Source organism: Strigops habroptila, chromosome 1 (genome assembly GCF_004027225.2).
Source record: "Strigops habroptila isolate Jane chromosome 1, bStrHab1.2.pri, whole genome shotgun sequence".
Lineage (NCBI taxonomy): Eukaryota > Metazoa > Chordata > Aves > Psittaciformes > Psittacidae > Strigops > Strigops habroptila.
In genome coordinates, this window is record NC_044277.2 from 138712804 (window position 1) to 138730996 (window position 18193).

Consider the following 18193-nt stretch of genomic DNA (forward strand, 5'->3'; position numbering starts at 1 on the left):
TATCTAGTTAATAAACAGAACCTTACCATTGCTTTCCATAGAATATAGAAAAGAAGAATGTAAAAGAATGTTTACTGCTTGGGGTTACATAACCAAAAGTTTACTTACTAATTAATTAGTAATTAACTGATTAATCTGTAAGAGGATACTAACAGAGCTTAAAGCTTCTGTGGTGTCTTCAGTGACTTCTATCCAGTGTCCTGTGTTTAGAATATGTTATCTACATCCAATGATGCTTCATTACTGTTGAGTAATAGTGCTAATGGTTCAGCTTTCTTTTTGTAAGAGGTGTCTTCATCTTACACTTTTGAAAACTATTCCTGATTTAACTAGTTGGAAAATAAAAAGCATATGCATGTATGTGATGATGGTTTTTTTTCTCTCGTTTTATACACTTAAAACAGCTTGAGAGAGTTTTTAAGTCCTTTGTGGCGTGTGAGAACGCTGTGGAAGAGAATCGTCTTACTTCAGCAAGGCTATTGTATAAGTTTCATTTGGTATGCTCCATCCGTTAAGTAACTATGAAACCATAGCAGTTGTTTTAAAGCAGAATACTCTTTGGGGAATCTGTCCTCTTCACTCTGCAATCAAATTGATGTAAATACTGGTTACTGACTGCGCATAAACTTTTGAGAAACATTCATTGTTGGGCAGAGAACACTTAGTAACTTGCAAGCCCTATAAATACATGTTTGCAATTCTGTAGAAGGAGGATGTTTAACAGTTGACAACTTTTAACTGATTTCTTCCAGCAGTCCAGTAAATCAGATTAATAGTTCTGGTCTTTTTTCTCTTCTCTTTCTGTTTAAGTATCAATGAAGGAATTAGTTTTTATTTTTTGCCTAAGTTAAATATGCTAGTTCCATTCTAATCTAGGTAACTACTTACATATTCCAATATGCATTTATGTACCTGAATTCAATTAGTATCCACTTACTGCTGTTGCTAATGAAAGGTAAGATTCCATGTTGGATTTTTAAATGCAAAAATACATTATTGTCTCTGTGGAAGACTGCTGGGTTGGCATGACCACAGAATGAAGTTCTCTTCTAAACGATAACTGGTTGAGCTTAGGAAACCTATGCAATGTTCCACAGGCAGTTCTATTAGTGCAGCCTAGTTCTGGTTGCCTGGTCTTACCCAAGGCACAAAGTTTCTTCACTCTGAGGCATAATCAGCGGTCTCAGTGAGGTGCTGTTTGTTCCAGAGCTGACCTCCCTTGCCCTAGTGCTTGAGTTGCAGTGACCTGACTTGCCTGAAAGCTAATTCAGCTGCTGTAAGAAGGAGGAGGAGGAGATCACCTCTATGAGTGCGTTAAAAGCACTTGAAGGTAATTTAGTGTTTGCATGACTATATTTTAGGCTTGCCTAGGTACTTTTCACATAAAGGCTAAATTGAAACAGTGTCGACAATTGCTTTATGTGAAGCAGGTGGAATTGCCTAGTTTCTAATGTAATACAGTCAGTATCGTAAGTTTGATTACAAGGTTGATGCACTGAAATTCAGGTTCTACCATGTGCTCTCCATAAAGAGAGATGCAGTAGTAATGAGTGTTTTATGTGTCCAAACTAACTGATTGCACAGTAACTTTTTAACTTGGGCAGAGTTTGTACAGACAGTTCTCCAGTGCTTGAGTCTCTAAGCGTTGGCTGAACTTCAAGCAAAAAGTCAGAATGATCACTTTATTTCAAGCAAGCAGAGGGGTTGAATCTGAATAAGAAACAGTGTCTAGTCCTCCTCTTCTCCTTTCTGCAGTCTTTCAGAGCTCCAGTGTGGCAGCAGTTACTTCATATTGTTCTGCAGTGCTCAGAAAGGAGACCCTTGTGAGTGGAGCGCTAGCTTTGGAGACTTACGTTGGCTCCTTGAACTCCTCCTTTTTGATTGTTTCTGAGGTCACGTAAGAGGGGGAGACATTTCATCCCAGTTCTAGTCATCTGAAAGTTATGTCTAGTGTATACCAGTCATCCCATTTAAATCTCTTAGGTGAGCCCTAACTGCATTCTGGAAGTACCTTGCATGCTCCGTCTCTCAGTTTTGCGTCAAGGCACCATGAAGGACAGCAGGGTACTGCCAGAGTCAGTGTTAGGTGACACATGTAAATTTTGGGCAGCTAAAATTAGGTAAAGTGAATTCCACTGGTAGTCATTTTTAGTCTGTGTTCACACATGGAAATGTGGATAAGATCATATCTGAAGGAGAACTATCATAATCACTATGCATTGCATTGGTATGCATAAAGCACGGATGACTGTTATGAATTTTTGTTAGGGTATTTGGAGTCCTGCAAAAGCCATGTAGAAACCCTTGGGCTTTGTGAGCATTTGTGAAGGATTCCCTTGAGCTGTTTTTTTCCTGCCTATCCCAGGTTGCTCCCACATCGCTTGAGAGTCCTGTGATTTGTTAGTGCCTTCTCTAACATTAAACATGAGTGTGTCTGCAGGTGCTGTGAACATGTGGACTGCAGGTTACTAAGTGCCTTTCAGCTCCCACCAAGATGAGGTGGAAAGTAGGGGCAAGGCAGTTGATGCCTGCTGCTTCATTGCACACAAGGCTCAGCCGGGCACTGGAGTTAGCAGTTTTAAAATCTGGGGAGAACATTTGGAATTAAATGAAGGTTTTTTACTTCCATGTCACAAATTACTTCCTGGTTGTCTGCTTGGTTTTTTCCTTTCACCACTACAGCAGAGCTGGGCTCTAGTTGAAGTCTGGAGAATAAATGAAAGTATTTTCCAAGGCTAATTTGACATCTTTTTTCCTGTTTCATCACTTTTTGTGTGTGTGTGTGTGTCCTCAAATACTTACAGAAGGCTTAAATCATAGTATGTAGAGGAAAACAGGGAAATAATCCCAACAGTGTAAACTTAAATGCATAAATCTGAGACTTCCAACCAGCCTGCTGTGTAAGAAAACAGATGCCATGCAATAAATTAATACTAAGCTGAATAATAAACAAGATGTATTGTTAAAGGTCTTTAATGCAAAAAGCGTGATTTCAGACATTCATATGCTTGTTTTCTGCCTTTGTTTAAATGAGGCCCTTGCATGTGTTTTCTTTATTGTTCTCTTTTGCACACATTTGAGCTTTGTTGGGTTGAGAACTCCGTCTCTGGTTGGGCAGTGGTGATTAACTTACACTAAATAGGCAGCAGTAGTGTGATTTGAGAATGAAAAGGATTCATTTCTTTTAAATGAGGGAAAAAAAACCCCAAGGTTGAAGGAAATAGTTTACATAATCTGTAAACTAGTTAAGGAGCTGAATATTTATGCAGGTTGAAATTGAAGCTGAGTTGCCCTCTAGGGGTTTTACATTAATACAGCATATGCTAGCTTTTGGGTGGGTTGTTTTTTTTTTCTTTCAGAATAAAGGTGAGAGAAGTCTTTGGAAAAACTTCCATACTGACAAATCTGTGGTGGTGGAGGCATGTGTACATCTGCATTCAGTGGGTAAGGCTCATTTAGTTCAGCACCCAGAAAATGGAGGGAAGGTTTTTAGCCAAGTTGTGTTCTTGTGATGTCAGTGTACCAGTGTACTCACCGACGTGCAGTCACAGCACTGAGAGGTCACAAGCAGGAAAGATCCTTATGTAGAAGTCAGGATGCACTCCAAAGGGCTTTCAGTCCTAAGCAGACATGAAAGGCCAAAAGTTACACAGGGATGTACTGGTGCTGAAGAAGGCCACAGTAATGGCAGCATTCACTCGGTTTCTGCTGGTGCCTTTGCCACCAGATGCTGCTTTGAATTCTTAGTGTCCTCAGCTGCCACTGGGTAACACACAGTGGTCTTCTATCACCTCGTGTCTTACAGCACCTTGAGCCCTGTTGGATCCTGTGGCTGAGCTTGTTAGAAACAAACTTTGTCTCCTTCTTTAGAAAGCACTTGACAAAACCTGAGCAGTTCTTGTGTGTTTAGGTAGCATAGGATATTTTGTAGGAAGTATCATATACGTACATATTTTTTCTCATCTAAACTTTTAATGTCTCCTTTGCCAACAGTTTTTTAGCAGATGCATTGCTAATACTTGTTCATATATATATTATATATACATATACACACTTGTTTGAAGAATTTTTTTAAAGAGCAGGGTTTTTTTCTAAGTATGGAACGCATGTTTATGTGATTATTTTTGCCATTTCTTTTATAGCAGTGTTGAGACTGTATTACTCTCACATCTTTTTGTACCAGAGGCAAGATACTTGGAGCAGGCAGGTAGGTGCACTTAAACAAGCACCTCCTGCCAAACTTGAGTACATGCGTGCGTACAGCTTGAGGACAGTGTAGTCAGCCGTCAGAACACTGTCCCCAAGGCTTCGTTACACCAAACTAAGTCTGGATTTGTGCCAGTGAAGTCTTTGGCATTACACAGAATTTTATGCCATTTGTCCATTAAGCTTTATGCTGAAGAACAGTTCTTCTGTATAGAGGGACTTTCATAGCTGACAGCGCCTGATGGATTTTGGTTTGCTTGGTGGATTTATCAGAGGCTTGTTTGTAAATTCTCTGTCCACAAGTATTTCATTGTACTATGGAGAAATGGCCTCATTTCGTCATTTCTCTATAGAATCAGGTCTATTATTACACCCTCTTATACAGGTATAATGCTTTGGCCTGGTACTGTTTGGGTCTGACAGGCAGTAGCATCACAGAAACATCTGCTTGGTTGTATCTGCTGTGACATCAGGGCATGACATCAGGGCTTCAGCCTGGTGCTTCCTTGTCAGAACCAGTGACTTTATCAGCAGAGCTCTATGTACGTCATCAGTTCTGCCTTTTCCCAGTCTCTGATGATTGATGTCCGAGCCCAATCTGCTGGTCAATAAATGATTCATGGAAGCAGTGCATCACACCAAAAGACGTGGCAGGTTAGAGGAGAGGGGGGGTTGATAATTCTTAGGAGTTTTTTCTCCTCCCTCCCTCCCATGATCAGTTTACCTATGTGAGTAGAAGCAAGAGCTGATTGCTGTCTTTATGCAAGCTTTTGGTCCACAACAGAACTTCTCTGAGTAAGGTTGTATGTAATAAGCTGCCAGTCTTGCATTGTTCTGAATAGCCTTGGCCTCATCTCTTCAGTTTAATGTCTATGAGAAGGCCTGAAATTTTGACCCCATTCTGTACACCACATCCCACTCCCACCCCCATCTGGATCCCTGAAGACAGTTTCACTTTTGCTTAGAGGATATTCTGTTTCTTTCAGAGGAGGGAGAACTACTACTGCTATTGCCAACTTCGGTATTCGAACTTGGAGTTAAAAATCATCCTTTTGGAAATACAGTAAATTCCACTGAGGGGGGGAAAATCTATCCCCGAAGCAGCATGCTGTAAATAAGAGCTGGTGTGTAGTTGCCTCGTCAAGAGGTCCGTAAATGACCTGCTCTATCTCCACCGTGTGGCAGAAGGAGGTTACTGCTATTTCTGCCATTCTGTCTCCTCTAAATTGATTTTTTCTTTTCAGCTTCGGAGTTCAGCTGAGGAGTCAGTCACTGTGGGACGCAGGGAGGGGGATGTTGTTTCTTTTGATCATCTGTTATGCTAACTTCTCACTGTCCTTGAGTGGCTCGGCAGCTCCCGAAGGAGGCAGGAGGATGCGCAGCGGCGAGGGTACTCTGCGCAGCTCAAGTTGGATGCACTTGTTTATATAAAAGCAGGCAGTGACAGACAGTAGCCATGGGGGAACTTGCATTTGTTCCAGTTCTGCCTCTTCCAGCGCCTGGTACGGTAGCACTTGGTGTCAGGGATTCTTACTGCAGGGTGGGAGGAAAATGACATCAAGGCAGTCTTAAAGGAAGCAGTTGTTTAAGAACAGTGCGGTTCAACTAGGTGGCTGTGCTCGCTGGGCATGCTTTACCTGAAACCTTATGTAGAAGGCAGTGCTTGTACTTGACCAGAACATTCCTAAAGCAAGTATCTTCAGTAGACAAATCATGATTTACCCAAGGAAACTTTCACAGCAAAGTGCTTACTTTGCTTAAAAGGATATTCTTTTTCTTTGTAATTTCAGTGCGAAGAATAGGAGCTCTGCTTTTCTTAACAAATCTGCCTGAATAACCCAGAACATTGTCATCTTTGAGCACCTGAATCTGCCCTGCCTGACAAAGTCCAGTCACTGTAAAGCCTTATACGTAATAGTTATGCACTTGCTATTTCTCTCCTGGCTTCTGAGGACATAACCCTCCTTGTACTGCTGTGCTTGGGGTGTTGTGCTTAGTCAGAGGCAGGAGGTCTTGTCTCTTAGCTCTTGAAGAGCTGGAACTCGCTTCATAAATATGACAGTGTACTGTATTTCTGTGTGTTTGGGGCAAAAACATGTATGTGTGTACATGTGCATATATTTATAGATACATGTATATACACATGCATACAAAAAATGCTGACAAGTCTGGAAGTCCAGGATGGGAGATCAGATCAGGTCAAGCTTGTGCTCACTGCACTAAAGCTAACAAGTAGGTATACCTCTGCATCATCTCTGCTGAAGCTCCATTTGCTGATGAAGTCCAAGTTCTGTCAAAATTCTAGTGACTAACTGTGTATTACTACAAATAATGCCTACTGCAGCACTTCATCAGCATTGGTCTGGAAAGGACCATCTGATATTTTAGGGTGTACTTTTTAAAAAAAACATCCTTGTTTGCTCTGTGGTTTCTTGGGAAGACACTTTCCCCAGTCAAGGAGGAATGTGTGCATTCGGAATCTTTATCAGGCTGAAAATGAAGATTAATCTCTCTATTATGCAGTGGACAGTTCTGCATTCTCCCCATCCCTGCCTTTGCCTTCTGTGAGGTGGGCAGTATGGCTGCAGCTCTTGCTGGTGAAGACCGAGGCAAAAAAGTCATTGAGTACCTCGGCCTTCTGCAAGTGCCAGGTGATAAGGTTTCCTGTTTCCTCTTCACAGTTTCCCTCATCCTCCTTGTATCCCCAATGTACCTATAGAAGTTTTCCTTGTTGCCATTAATATCCTTGGCCAGCTTGAGTTCCATCAGGGCTTCAGCTTTCCTAACCTGATCCCTGGCTGCTCTGACTATTTCTCTATATTCCCCCCAGGCTACGTGTCCTTGTTTTCACGTTCTGTAGGACTCCTTTTTATGCTGGCGTTTGTCCAGGAGCTCCTTGTTCATCCATTCAGGCCTCCTGGTGTTCCTGCCTGAATTCCTCTTTGTCAGGATGCATCACTCCTGAGCTTGGAGAAGGTGATCCTTGAATATTAACCAGCTTTTTTGGGCCCCTCTTCCCTCCAGGGCTTTATCCCATGGCACTCCACCAAGCAGATCCCGCAAGAGACCAAACTCCACTCTCCTGAAGTCCAGGAGACTTCAACTTGCCCTTTTTCAGGTTTCACTCACTGTCTCTTGCTCAGGAAGTTGGGGAGAAAAGGTCCAACAATCTGCTGTGGGTTAACTGGGGCAGACAGAAGTACTTCCCTGCTGTCCTTTGGGGTTTCTGGTGATACCTCTGACAAACATCCACAATTCTCAGTGTGAATGGAAGCACATTTTAGACTGTAGAGCACATGTAGTAATTCTGGTGAGAGAGGTTTCCTCTGTGTTGTATGGGAACAGGACTGTGTCTTCATCCTTTATAGCTTTCTTGGGTGTATTTGTCATTACTTGATGTTAATTTCTTAAAATCCTCTTTTTTTTTTCCCCTCAGAAATTTCCCCAGAAATGATTTCCCAGAAATCCTCTTCAGTGATTGTTGTGTTTGAAAACAACAGAAACCTTGTTAATGTTTCTGTAATGAAAAGTAGATCAGCAGCTGAGCAGTGACTTCTGGTTTGATGTTGGAGAATCCCTACCTGCTGTACAGGAGTGATATTGTGGTTTGTAAAAAAACCCAACAAACACCACAAATAAATAAAAAAAAACCCAATATTTTTTCTATAACTTTTGAAACAAAGTTTAAATAAGCCATTGATTTCCTATAGTCATTTGAAAAGCCCCTTCTAAGCTGTAATATCAGAAAAGAAAAGCTCTTGCCAGGTGTGCGCCGTTGACCAAGCACAGAGACATGTAATATCTATGCATTGAAGAGATGAAGACTTTGAAGACTTGCTTCCAAGTGGCATTACAGAGCCAGTAACTGGATAGTTCTGAAACCAAAAACCAACCCCCAAACATTTTTGACCTGTGCAGTGCTTTTCCTCCCCACTGCTTCGGCCTATTCTGCATCCAGCCGAGGGATACTTGGAGGCCAATTAATTCTTGCAGCAGGATTTTGAAAACTTGCTAATGAAAAAGGCATCCGTGGAATGACAGAGATAACCACAACTGCAATAGGTGGGACTTCAGCAGGGCTTAAGCAAGCCGGGGCTGACAGATGTTGGGGGGATTCAGGCTAGCATGTGCCTTTTTGGTATTGGGCTGGTTTTCTCTCTTTCTTCCTCCTCTTCTCTTGGAGGCTTGTCAGTTTGGACCCACTGTGCAAGTGATCATAAGGGTTTTGAAAGGGATGTAAGAACTTTCTGCTTCCAGGTATAAGCCAAGCTTACAGTTGATAGGGGTTAGGAAGAAAATGTTCTTCCCTAATGTAGACTTTCTGGCACGTCTTTCTGAAGCAGCTATTACTGGCTTCTGAGAAAGATGGTACACAGGACAAACAGGCCCTTGGTCTGATTCAGTGTGTCACTTTCTCATCTCCAACTGTAAATGTCCCCTAAAGCAAAGTCTTCAGATTTGTTTCTAGGATATAACTTGTATTCTTTACCCCAAGGAAATGTGTTTATAGAAACAGTTCTTGGGTTTTGTGAATATATTCTTCCTCTGCAGATCACAGTTGTGCTATCTAGGCAAGGGGTAATGGCTTTAAACTGAAAGAGCGTAGATGTACATTAGATATAAGGAAGAAATTCTTTACTGTAAGGGTCCACAATCCTGGTTTTCGGTGCTGAGAGTGCCCTGGAAAAGACTGGATAGGAGGAGAGATCTTTAACACAGTGGATATCCCTTTCCTAAAATTCCTGGATTCCTGGAATCGTCTCTCCTCCCCAGTCCTGTGTTGTGTGCTACTACTTATTGATCATCTGCCCCAGGACAGATGCCCTCAGTAGTATGTTGAAGCTACAGAAGCTAAAATGGAGCAGCTTTTTGGGGGGTGGTGATGGGCAGGAAAATGGAAAGTATATGATTATTTTTATGTTACAGCAAATGAATACTTGTGGAGACAAAGTATTTGATCTCATAACAGAGGTTCACTTCAAAGAATCAAGGTTATTTTATGTCAATTTTCTCTTTGCCCTATGTAAGATGCATTTAATTATTTCATGCTATCTCCCTCTATTCAAATTAATCTTGTCTTATATATATTGTTGCTCAAATTAGAATAATTCTTTAATCAGCTGTTATGCATGCCATAGTAGACTAGAATAGGAAAGCTACTCCTGGCTTACTGACTATGCATGTATTTTATTTGTTATTGTAATTTAAAAGTAAAATCAGAAATATTGATTTCTACTTGACTGGAGAGATGATTTAGTTTGAATATCAGACTGATCTTAATCAGGTGAGAATTAATTGAGTTGGAGGTATTAGATATTCAGTGATGTTAACTGAACCATGATCAATCTACAGAGAAGCTTTCTTTTGTACTGTGTTAGAAATATCAAATAGCTCGTACGCTACAATGTAAACCAATCTTTTCATGTGCACCCTACTACTTCCTCTGGCTCATTAAACGCACCAGTGATCTGTTCTGTGCATACTGAGTAATCTGCAAAGTAACAAGCTAATAAATCACAATTTAATACAAAAATTAAAAGCGGAACAACTTCACCATCAAACGTTGCTCATGATGTTCTGTGTCACTTTAATGTTTTGTATACATCTTACACATGTAGGTCTAAAAATCTTGTCCTTGCTTACATTTTAAGGGGAACTGCTTCCTCCTCCTTCCACCATCGCCCCACAAGTCCGCAGTGTTACTGGGGCCTCTGTTCTCCAGCCGGTGGCAGAGCTCAAGCAATTACCTAAACGTTGGACAAACTACTTGCCTTTTTGTTTAAAGGAAAAAACGCACCCCAGGAATAGAGCACAAGCCTGGTCTGGATCATGGTACAAGCTTTTTTTTATTTTAAGAGTGTGATAGCAGTATCATAAGTGTTGAGAAAATATAAATGGTGAGATAACACCTCTGTAGGACTTTCTCTTAAGTAGTAAAATTGTAAAGTCTTTAAATAAACTAGAGCCAGACCTGAGAGGATCAATTTATCTTGATAATGGGGAGTATTTCATTTATTTTTGTGTACAAGAACATCTGCAAAATAGATACATAATTATGATTGGTAAAACTACAGTTCTAATATTATAATTGTACAACACTTTGCGACAGGAATCAATATGAAAGCGCCAAGTATTGTTATAAACTGAACCTGCAAAAAATGAACGTTCAGAAATAGTCTTTGTACTACCTACAGTTCACACATACACTGAAAAGAATAACGAGGACCCCTTGGCACTGTTCTATCAACACAGTTCCTGTGCACCTGGTTGTCTGGAGATCAGTCCCAAACACCTTTTGTTCTTCTCTTGCTTTGCACATGGAAAGACCTTTGTGTTTGCAGAAGGAAATAATGAAGTATCTAGTATTTTTAAATATTTAAAGTAAAAACCATAAAAACAGTTTTAAAAATCCCCTACAAACACCATCTGAGACCAGCCTTCCTCTGCTTGGGGTGGAGGGGGGTCATAGGCTGCGTAGTGTCTTAACTATGGTGCCTTGGTTTTGTTGTCCGCTCTTTGTAGGTCTGCAGACATTGAGATTAGAAATGTTAAATTTAACCTCGTCTTCTTTAATGGCTTGGAAGAAAATCATTATCTTCATGCAGCAGAGCTGTGGCTCTGTGTTATGCCAGATGTTGGTTTGTCCCTTTGAGTCAAAGTCCTACAAGTTTCTATTTTCATCATATAAGAACAAATATTCCTTGAACCTATGACTAAGTTCTAAGATGAAATGGGTAATACCCTGGCTTTTTATTTTCTTTAAATTAAGAAGTGTATGTACCAGCACATCTGTTGGTGGACATCCCCCATACCCCCCCTACCATACAACTTTGTTGTAACTAAATTTCCTGGTAATGTATTTGATCTTTTAAAAACTGAAAATCATCACTGTAATGTGCTGATTATTGCACGTGTCTCCGACTGCCTGCGTAGGCAGGGGAATCGTCTGTCCAGTCTTCTTTCTGAGATAAGGGAACCGTTGCCCAGTTTCACTTTGGTTTCCATCTGCTTCCCATATTGTCTTGTACTAAAGTCATAAAACAGAGTTGGGGGAAAAGGCTATTAAAAATCCTAAAGAAAAACATCATTCCTAGATACTGATTATACTTCAGCAAGGATTTATGTAAAGATCTTTGTGAACAGTTCTTTACTGTGTCAACCTTCCAGCTAATTATCAAAGAAGCCCTTATAAAAGAGTGCTCTGTAACTTAAAGCAGTTCTTAATCAACCATCAAGTATACTAATTAATAATCTGACATTCCAAAATAATTCTTGATACCTCCAACATTATTTCTATAATTCTGTGTCTGAACAGAATTATACAAAATCTCTGAATAGGATTTTTATAAAAAATAAAATCACGCGTATCCAGACAGCTTCAGAAATAATTTTAGAAGGCTTTTAAAAGCTCTTTCTTCCCTTGTTCTGTGACCCTACATGTGCCAGGATCTACAAAAGCAGCTGGTTTTCCCCTTGTTCTCCATGTCCTGCTTTCTCAAGTATTTAAGTTGAGATGGGGAGACCCACTGAAATGCTGCTTTTGCATCCTGGACCACTGGGGATCTGGAGTCGCCAAGGACCAAACTCATCAGCTTCCCAGAGCTGCTCAAGGCCCAAGGTGCTCCCTGCTGAAGAGTCAGTCCGGGGAGGGGCCGCGCGTCACTGAGCTCGGCCACAAAGCTGTCACGTCTGTCCCTGAAAATCATAGGAGAGAAGTGGCCTTCCCTCCATAGGCAGAACAGCTATGTATGCTTTATATGCTAGCAGGTGAGAACTGGCAAAACTGAATTGCTGAATTCAAACATGGTTGTTCAGCTTCTGTTCAGTTGAAAACAGACCTTGCTCTTGGCAAAGGTACTGTCTGCCTGTATGTACTTGGTTGATTTAGAGAAGGTACTAAATTGCAAGCTCGCTTCAGCAGGTAAAATCTCTCTGTGTGGGTGTAATGGCCAAAAAGTAAGAAGACTTAAAATGCTCAGAACTGTGCCCAAAACTTGTTTCGGATTTGCCTTACAACAGAAGCACAAAGCTTTCTTTGTGAGAGAGAGAGAGGAATAAGATGAGATCTGGCCTCGAATCAGCGGTGAACTGCTCAGTGAACTATTTCTGAGCTGCAGCCTCGAGAAGAGCCCTTTGCTCAGTGTGCATCCCCTTAGACACAGCCTATGGCATGGCGAGCAGCCTGTGGGGCTGACCTGTGTCAGATAGGATGTCAGGAGAGAGGGGTCCATGGCCAGTTTCCGTGGTAACTGGTAGGCACCTGCAGCTCGCTGACGCAGAACTGGATCTGTCCCTGTCTGTGCAGAGAGCACTCAGTGATGGACATATGTGGCTGTCCTGGCAAAGCCTCATCAGGGTTCATTTTGTGAAAGATGAGCTTTTTTTTTCCCCTTTCTAACAAGGCATTTTCACTCCTGTTGTGTTGAGCTCCGTCCCTCCTTTTGTTCGGCTTGTATTTGTAAATAGTGGGCTAAGTTTGATTGATTGTTTGAAACATTTATTTCTGTTGTGTTAGTCTGCAGTGAGTTTGCAGACTGGCCTAAATTTACATCTGATTTCACTGCTGCCTGAGGTTCTGTTTCAGTAGCTTGCTGCTTGCAAGGAGAAAGAAGACAGTATATTGTATCAGCCCATGGTCTTGTAAAGTCGTGGAAAGCCATTTGCTAGAGTTGTAAAGATTGGGTGATGCACAAGGTTTCTAAAAGATGCATTCTGCTCTGAAAGAGCAGTTATTCTCTGTATCATGTGTGATGTATCATGAAGGAGGTTGGTTTGAGTGTGAGGGTTCCCAAGTGTTCCAGTAACTGCTCAGAGCTGCTGAAGTGTTAAACTACAGTGGGGTTATAATCAGATCCTCTGTATCTGCTCCTTTTGTGGTGTCTTGCTGTGCACCCTGAAGCTTTGTGCAGGTATTGCTTGAGTGAGGAATGAGTGGTCATTGTCTGCGGAGGTGAAGATTAATTCTTGGTTTGAGATTATATCTGGAACTATTGTGCATTATTTGTGAGATTGTTCTCCAAACCAGTAGTTTTAACACTCTGTGCTGCTCAGCAGTGAGATGTTTAGCTTCATGGAAGGGTTGTGAGCAAGTCAGAGCCTAATTAAAAACAGAACAACATTCTCTAGACACCTATAAAGTTTCTGGTAGACATTTATAACTAAACCTGTCTTGTACCCCACTCCTTACGTGACTGCCAAAGGGATTTTAAAGTGCTGGAAGAAAGAGGAGAGCGGGATAATCAGGTTTTGTGTGCTCATGAGGTTGCCCAATATCCTTTAACCTCCTCCTTTTTTTTCCCCTGTGGTTAAGAGTCAGTAAGGTTAAAGCTAGAGAGCTGGAAGCAGTTTTATCACTGCAGGCAGTGCTTGGCCCCGTACCGCAAGCGGGGCCTCCTGCAGCCAGGGGATGCTTGCAACTGCAGTTCGGGTTTTGTTCACTGGGACATCACGCCCTCAACCAGTCAGACTGGTGAGCTAAGGAGTGAGAGGGACCTCCTGCTGGCTTTCCTGACTTCACAGCTTCCAGGAGGGATGATTAGTACAGACCAGCACAGCACTTAAACAAGTGCCTGCAGAGAATAGAAATCAAGCTGGTCACTATGCAAACCATGAGTGTTCAAAGGCTTACAAGGTTTTTAGCAGAAAAGAACAAGGACAGTTTAAGAAATGTGATCAGAGGTATGATTTTTTTAACGATGCTGATGTAGGGATAGTCAATGTCAACAGTCCAGGGAACAACAGAAGAAATGTCAGATTCACCTTTAAAAGCCAAAGAAACATTTTGATAACCTAATAATGCATTTCTTGTATTGTTCAGAGCTTACACTGCTTCGTAAACTTCAGCTAGCCAGAAGTATCCTCCAAGTGTGCATGTGGATGTGGATGACTTGAGATCTAAACCTAAAACACGTACCAAAGGAGATCCTGGAAACTGAGTGAGGTTGTTAATAGCTACCTTCGAGCACAGATCGCAGTGTCTTCCCAACTGGTAATCAATCAACTGGTGAATTTAAACCCATTTTTTGCATACTTCAGTCATACATCTTCAGGTAGCACGTGGCGTTAGGTGCTGCGCTGAAGCATGTTTTAAGTGCTCATGAGTAATGTTTGAAGTAGATGAGACACCAGTTCTTTGCAGAGTTTTGCAGGTATGTAAGTTTGGCTGCAGAAGGACACTTAAGACACTGTCATCAACACTTCCGGCAAACACTACTTTTTGTTGCAAACTGTTTTATTGAAATCCCAATTAATACAGCCAGGGACAAGGAGATGACCCTCACCTAGGGGTTGCGTGTAGCTGATGGATCACTTTCTCCTTAGTGTCTTGCCAGTAGTGTGCAGGATGCTAGAAGGTGGGTATTTATATGGAAGAGAACACACACAGGTGGATGTTTTTTACCAATGTTGTTCTAACTTGGTCGCGTTTGTTTCTTTTTTTCCCCAGCATTTACTAAGTGTTGTCAAGAAACTGGATTTCTCATGGTGGTGAAGTGTCGGCAGGAGAACTCGGCACTGAAGGACTGTCTGGTTGGCTAGTAAGTCCCTCAGGAGTTTTTGTTCTCTTTTGTTGTTGTTGCGTGGCCTGTACTAATCGAGAAAAGAGTAGAAATCTTAAACCTTCTCAGCAGGGTTATGTGGGATCAGTGACTTCGATGTATTATCTGGAAACTGTATCTTTGCTTCCTTAAAAACTGTGCAGGTCAGAGCCCTAACCTGACGAGGTTGTATTGCCTTAATCGACCTGCCCTATGGCTATAGACTCCTCTTGATTTAAATGGGGATGGGTGTGGATTTGTTTGACTGAAGTGCTGACAGACAGAGATTTTCAGCCCAGCTGACACACAGCACTGTGCTGGCTGTTACCTGTGTGGGGTGGAGGTGAGCACCTGAATGCCCTGTCACTGAGACAGGGTCAGTTTGTTTGGATTTTTGCTGCTTGAACTCTTCTCTAAGGTTTTAGTCATTGTCCCGAAAGCGCCCTGTTGTGAACAGCACTGACAGCAGCAGTGGGAAACTGTCAGATACTAGAGAGGGCAACTTGATGCCAGGATGGATTGAAATGTCTCTTTCCAAAGTCCTAATTTATCCCCAGTGTTGGCAGACTGAAGTGTTGGATTCTTGAATTTCCCAGGGAGAGGGCTGGGGATTCTGTGGTTTTGAATGGGGGGAGAGAAGGGCCTTGGGTTTGGGGTTTGCTGGAATGTGTCCCCTGCCCTGTAAAACCAGAGATTAAGATTAGATGCTTTTGAACTAGAGACAATTATTCTCAAGTATTTAGGAATTGATGAAGAAACTCATGCAGCCAGGCAAGAGTTCAGGCCTAACTGTTCCATATTGCAAGATGAAAAACAGCATTATGTATTTGTCTTGTAGCTATTCTGATCCATTATTCTATGAAGAATGCAAAGCAGAGTATTTGAAGCAGAGAGAAGAATACAGAGCAACTGGAATTAAGAAAAAAAGACAGAAGGTCGCTTCAAATGTGTAGTTAAAGCTAAAAATGAACTTTTCAAATTTTACATCCAACTTTGATTTGACTTGATTTTAAACGGACTTAAGTCATCTGTACCCTCTGTGTGGAATTTAACTGAACTACACAAAATGAGATGAATGGAGAATAAAATGATCTTTGAGCTTAAAAGTCAATTTTTTTAACTCTCTGTAATGAAATCCTTAAGGCCAGCTGTGACAGCTTGCAGGAGAACTTGCAGCACTCTGTTTCTCTGCCTGGACTCGAGGCTTTGTTACTAATTTACAAATGGCTGTTGGGAGTTTCAAGCTTGTGTTTAGTTCTGTGTGGCTGGTTATGCCACAGCAAAACCTCAGGGTGAATAACTGAAGTTGTATTAACTGATCACAAATGGGGTATGCGTTAAAATTGGTCTGTTTGTCCTCTGAAGCTGAGGGTGTATGGGGGTGCTCTTCGAGGCTCTTACTAGAAGAGAATGGTGGCAAATGCAGGATTGCTTCTTGGACCCATTCGATTCATCTTTTTCATGAAAATGGTGAATCATATAAGAACCTGACAGCACTTTTGCCTACATTGTGACTCATTTTTAAGACTACCTTGTCAGAAGAGCTGCCTGCCCCATGTCCATGTGCAGCCCAGACTGACTGTTTTGACACTAGAGGGAAAAGCCTTCCTGACTAAACCTTCCCCACAAACAGGAGAAGGCAAATCACCGAGAGCAGCATCTGCCCCTGCTTTCCTCATTCACAATGAAGATGATTGTTTAAGCTCCCACACTTCAGGAGTGGGCAAGTGACCACACTTGCAAAATGATTATGAGCAGAGGTGAGTAAGCAACAAACCCGAGTGTGTAAGATGCAGGTTGCTTCTTGCAGAAACTAAATAGGGACTTGCAAGTCCCTATTTAAAAAGGACCTGCGTAAGAAAGGATCTTCTGTATACTGGTACTTGAAGCTGCTTAGTTGTAGAACTCTCAAATGCATAATGGCTTCACTAGAAATAGTCTCCCAAACTTTATATTATTATTTATATTATCAGCACTGATGAGCTCTGCTGTCAAGCCTGAAGTCGCATGTGCTGAATTATGCTCTCAGCCCTTCATTTCTCTTTACCTACACTGGTGCCTGTGTAAGGAAGAACTGGGTTATTGCAGCTCCTCCTGTGTGTGCTGTGGCATGCACAGGGCTGGACTTTGTCCCTGGCTCTGACACAAACTTCTCTGTAACAAACTCATGGCCTTAATGCAATAGTTCCTAGTTTCTAATTCCTGATTTCACACCTTCCACTTTCATAACATCTTGTGCAGTATCCTGTATTTTAATTGCATTTGCATCTTTTATTTAAAGTTCAAATGAAAGAATGAGTACTGTGAGGTGACAAACTCATACAAGTAAGTTGCTTTTGGTTTTGTTTTTGTCTTGGCTGCAACCTCTCCTTCCTACTGGGGTTAACAGGAAGCAGCCCTTGATTCTAATCAATGTAAGAAACATCAGTAGCGTAAGGTCTTACAACTGGAAGTTGTAAGTTGATTTGACTCCCCACAATCTTGCAGGGTGCAGCAAGGTTTGTGTCTCAGTTTGTGCAGTACAGGAGCCTATCTTTGCCTCTTTGTAGCGCTTGGGAGACCTGGGCAAGCACCACAGACCCCATAGCTTTCACTTCTGTACTCTTCCAGCATATTAAAGCTCTCTTCAAACTCCTCAGACAAGCCCCTTACAAATGCAAGACCTAAAAGGCAGGAGGAAAAAGGTGCCACATACTTATTTGAAAAGTTTGCCTACATGAAAACTCAGAGGAGAGGTGAGTGGCAGTTTGTAATGCACGGGGGTTTCAAAGCAGGGTGGAACTCCCTACCACTGCAGTCTGAGATATCACCCAGTGATTCATGTCAGCCAGAAACCCGCTCTGCCTCATATTTAGTACAGCCATACTGCTCCTCAAGTAATTCCTGTGTCCTCTGTTTACTCTGCTGGTCCAAAAATGGGCAAACACAGTTGAAAAATAAGTGTTCCATCTAGCTAAAAGTCAGTAGCAGTAAGCACGTGGTTATCTCTTTCATACTTCTCCCTGTATCAAACATCCATACCAACACCTGCATCTTCCCACTTTATTACTCTGTCTTGATGTTTGAACGACGTTGTCTCTTCCAGCTTAAGACACAATGAAAGGAATTGTGCTGGACACTGACCTCAGTTCCCATCACATTTACTACAGCAGGTTTTTAAGTGGTTCAGCTGCAACTCAATTAAAATTAGGGCTTAGCTTTAGTGCCAATAATAGAACAGAATTCTTTTGCCTACTGTCCTATGTTTATACAATTGCAAGTAGCTCACCACTCCCCTTAAAGAAAGGGGCAAAAGCCCGACCCCTAAAAAAACCTCCACAATAATACCAAAACCAACCAAAGAAACCCAAACCCCACATGCCTTTTGTATCCAAACTACACAAAACAAGAGGGAAGCCCCTTACCACTCTGCAACCACCATTCTTCACAGGGCCTGGCTGAAGATCAGAAGA

At 41.8% G+C, this 18193-nt stretch overlaps 1 protein-coding gene across 2 annotated transcripts in view; it reads left to right on the forward strand.

The window, feature by feature from the left end:
* Positions 1-16676, forward strand: part of CMC1 (C-X9-C motif containing 1) — a 42984-nt gene extending 26308 nt beyond the window's left edge. Inside the window, exons 3-5 of one of the 2 annotated variants that reach the window (XR_003990877.2) lie at positions 9858-10038; positions 14651-14741; positions 15580-16676. Coding sequence is in view for 1 of the 2 variants with exons in the window: in XM_030481986.1 (XP_030337846.1) it covers positions 14651-14741; positions 15580-15694 (206 nt within the window). In the remaining variant the exon portion in view is untranslated. The remainder of the gene's footprint in view (positions 1-9857; positions 10039-14650; positions 14742-15579) is intronic. The other variant, XM_030481986.1, reaches the window with a different exon arrangement.
* Positions 16677-18193: the final 1517 nt, after the last annotated feature.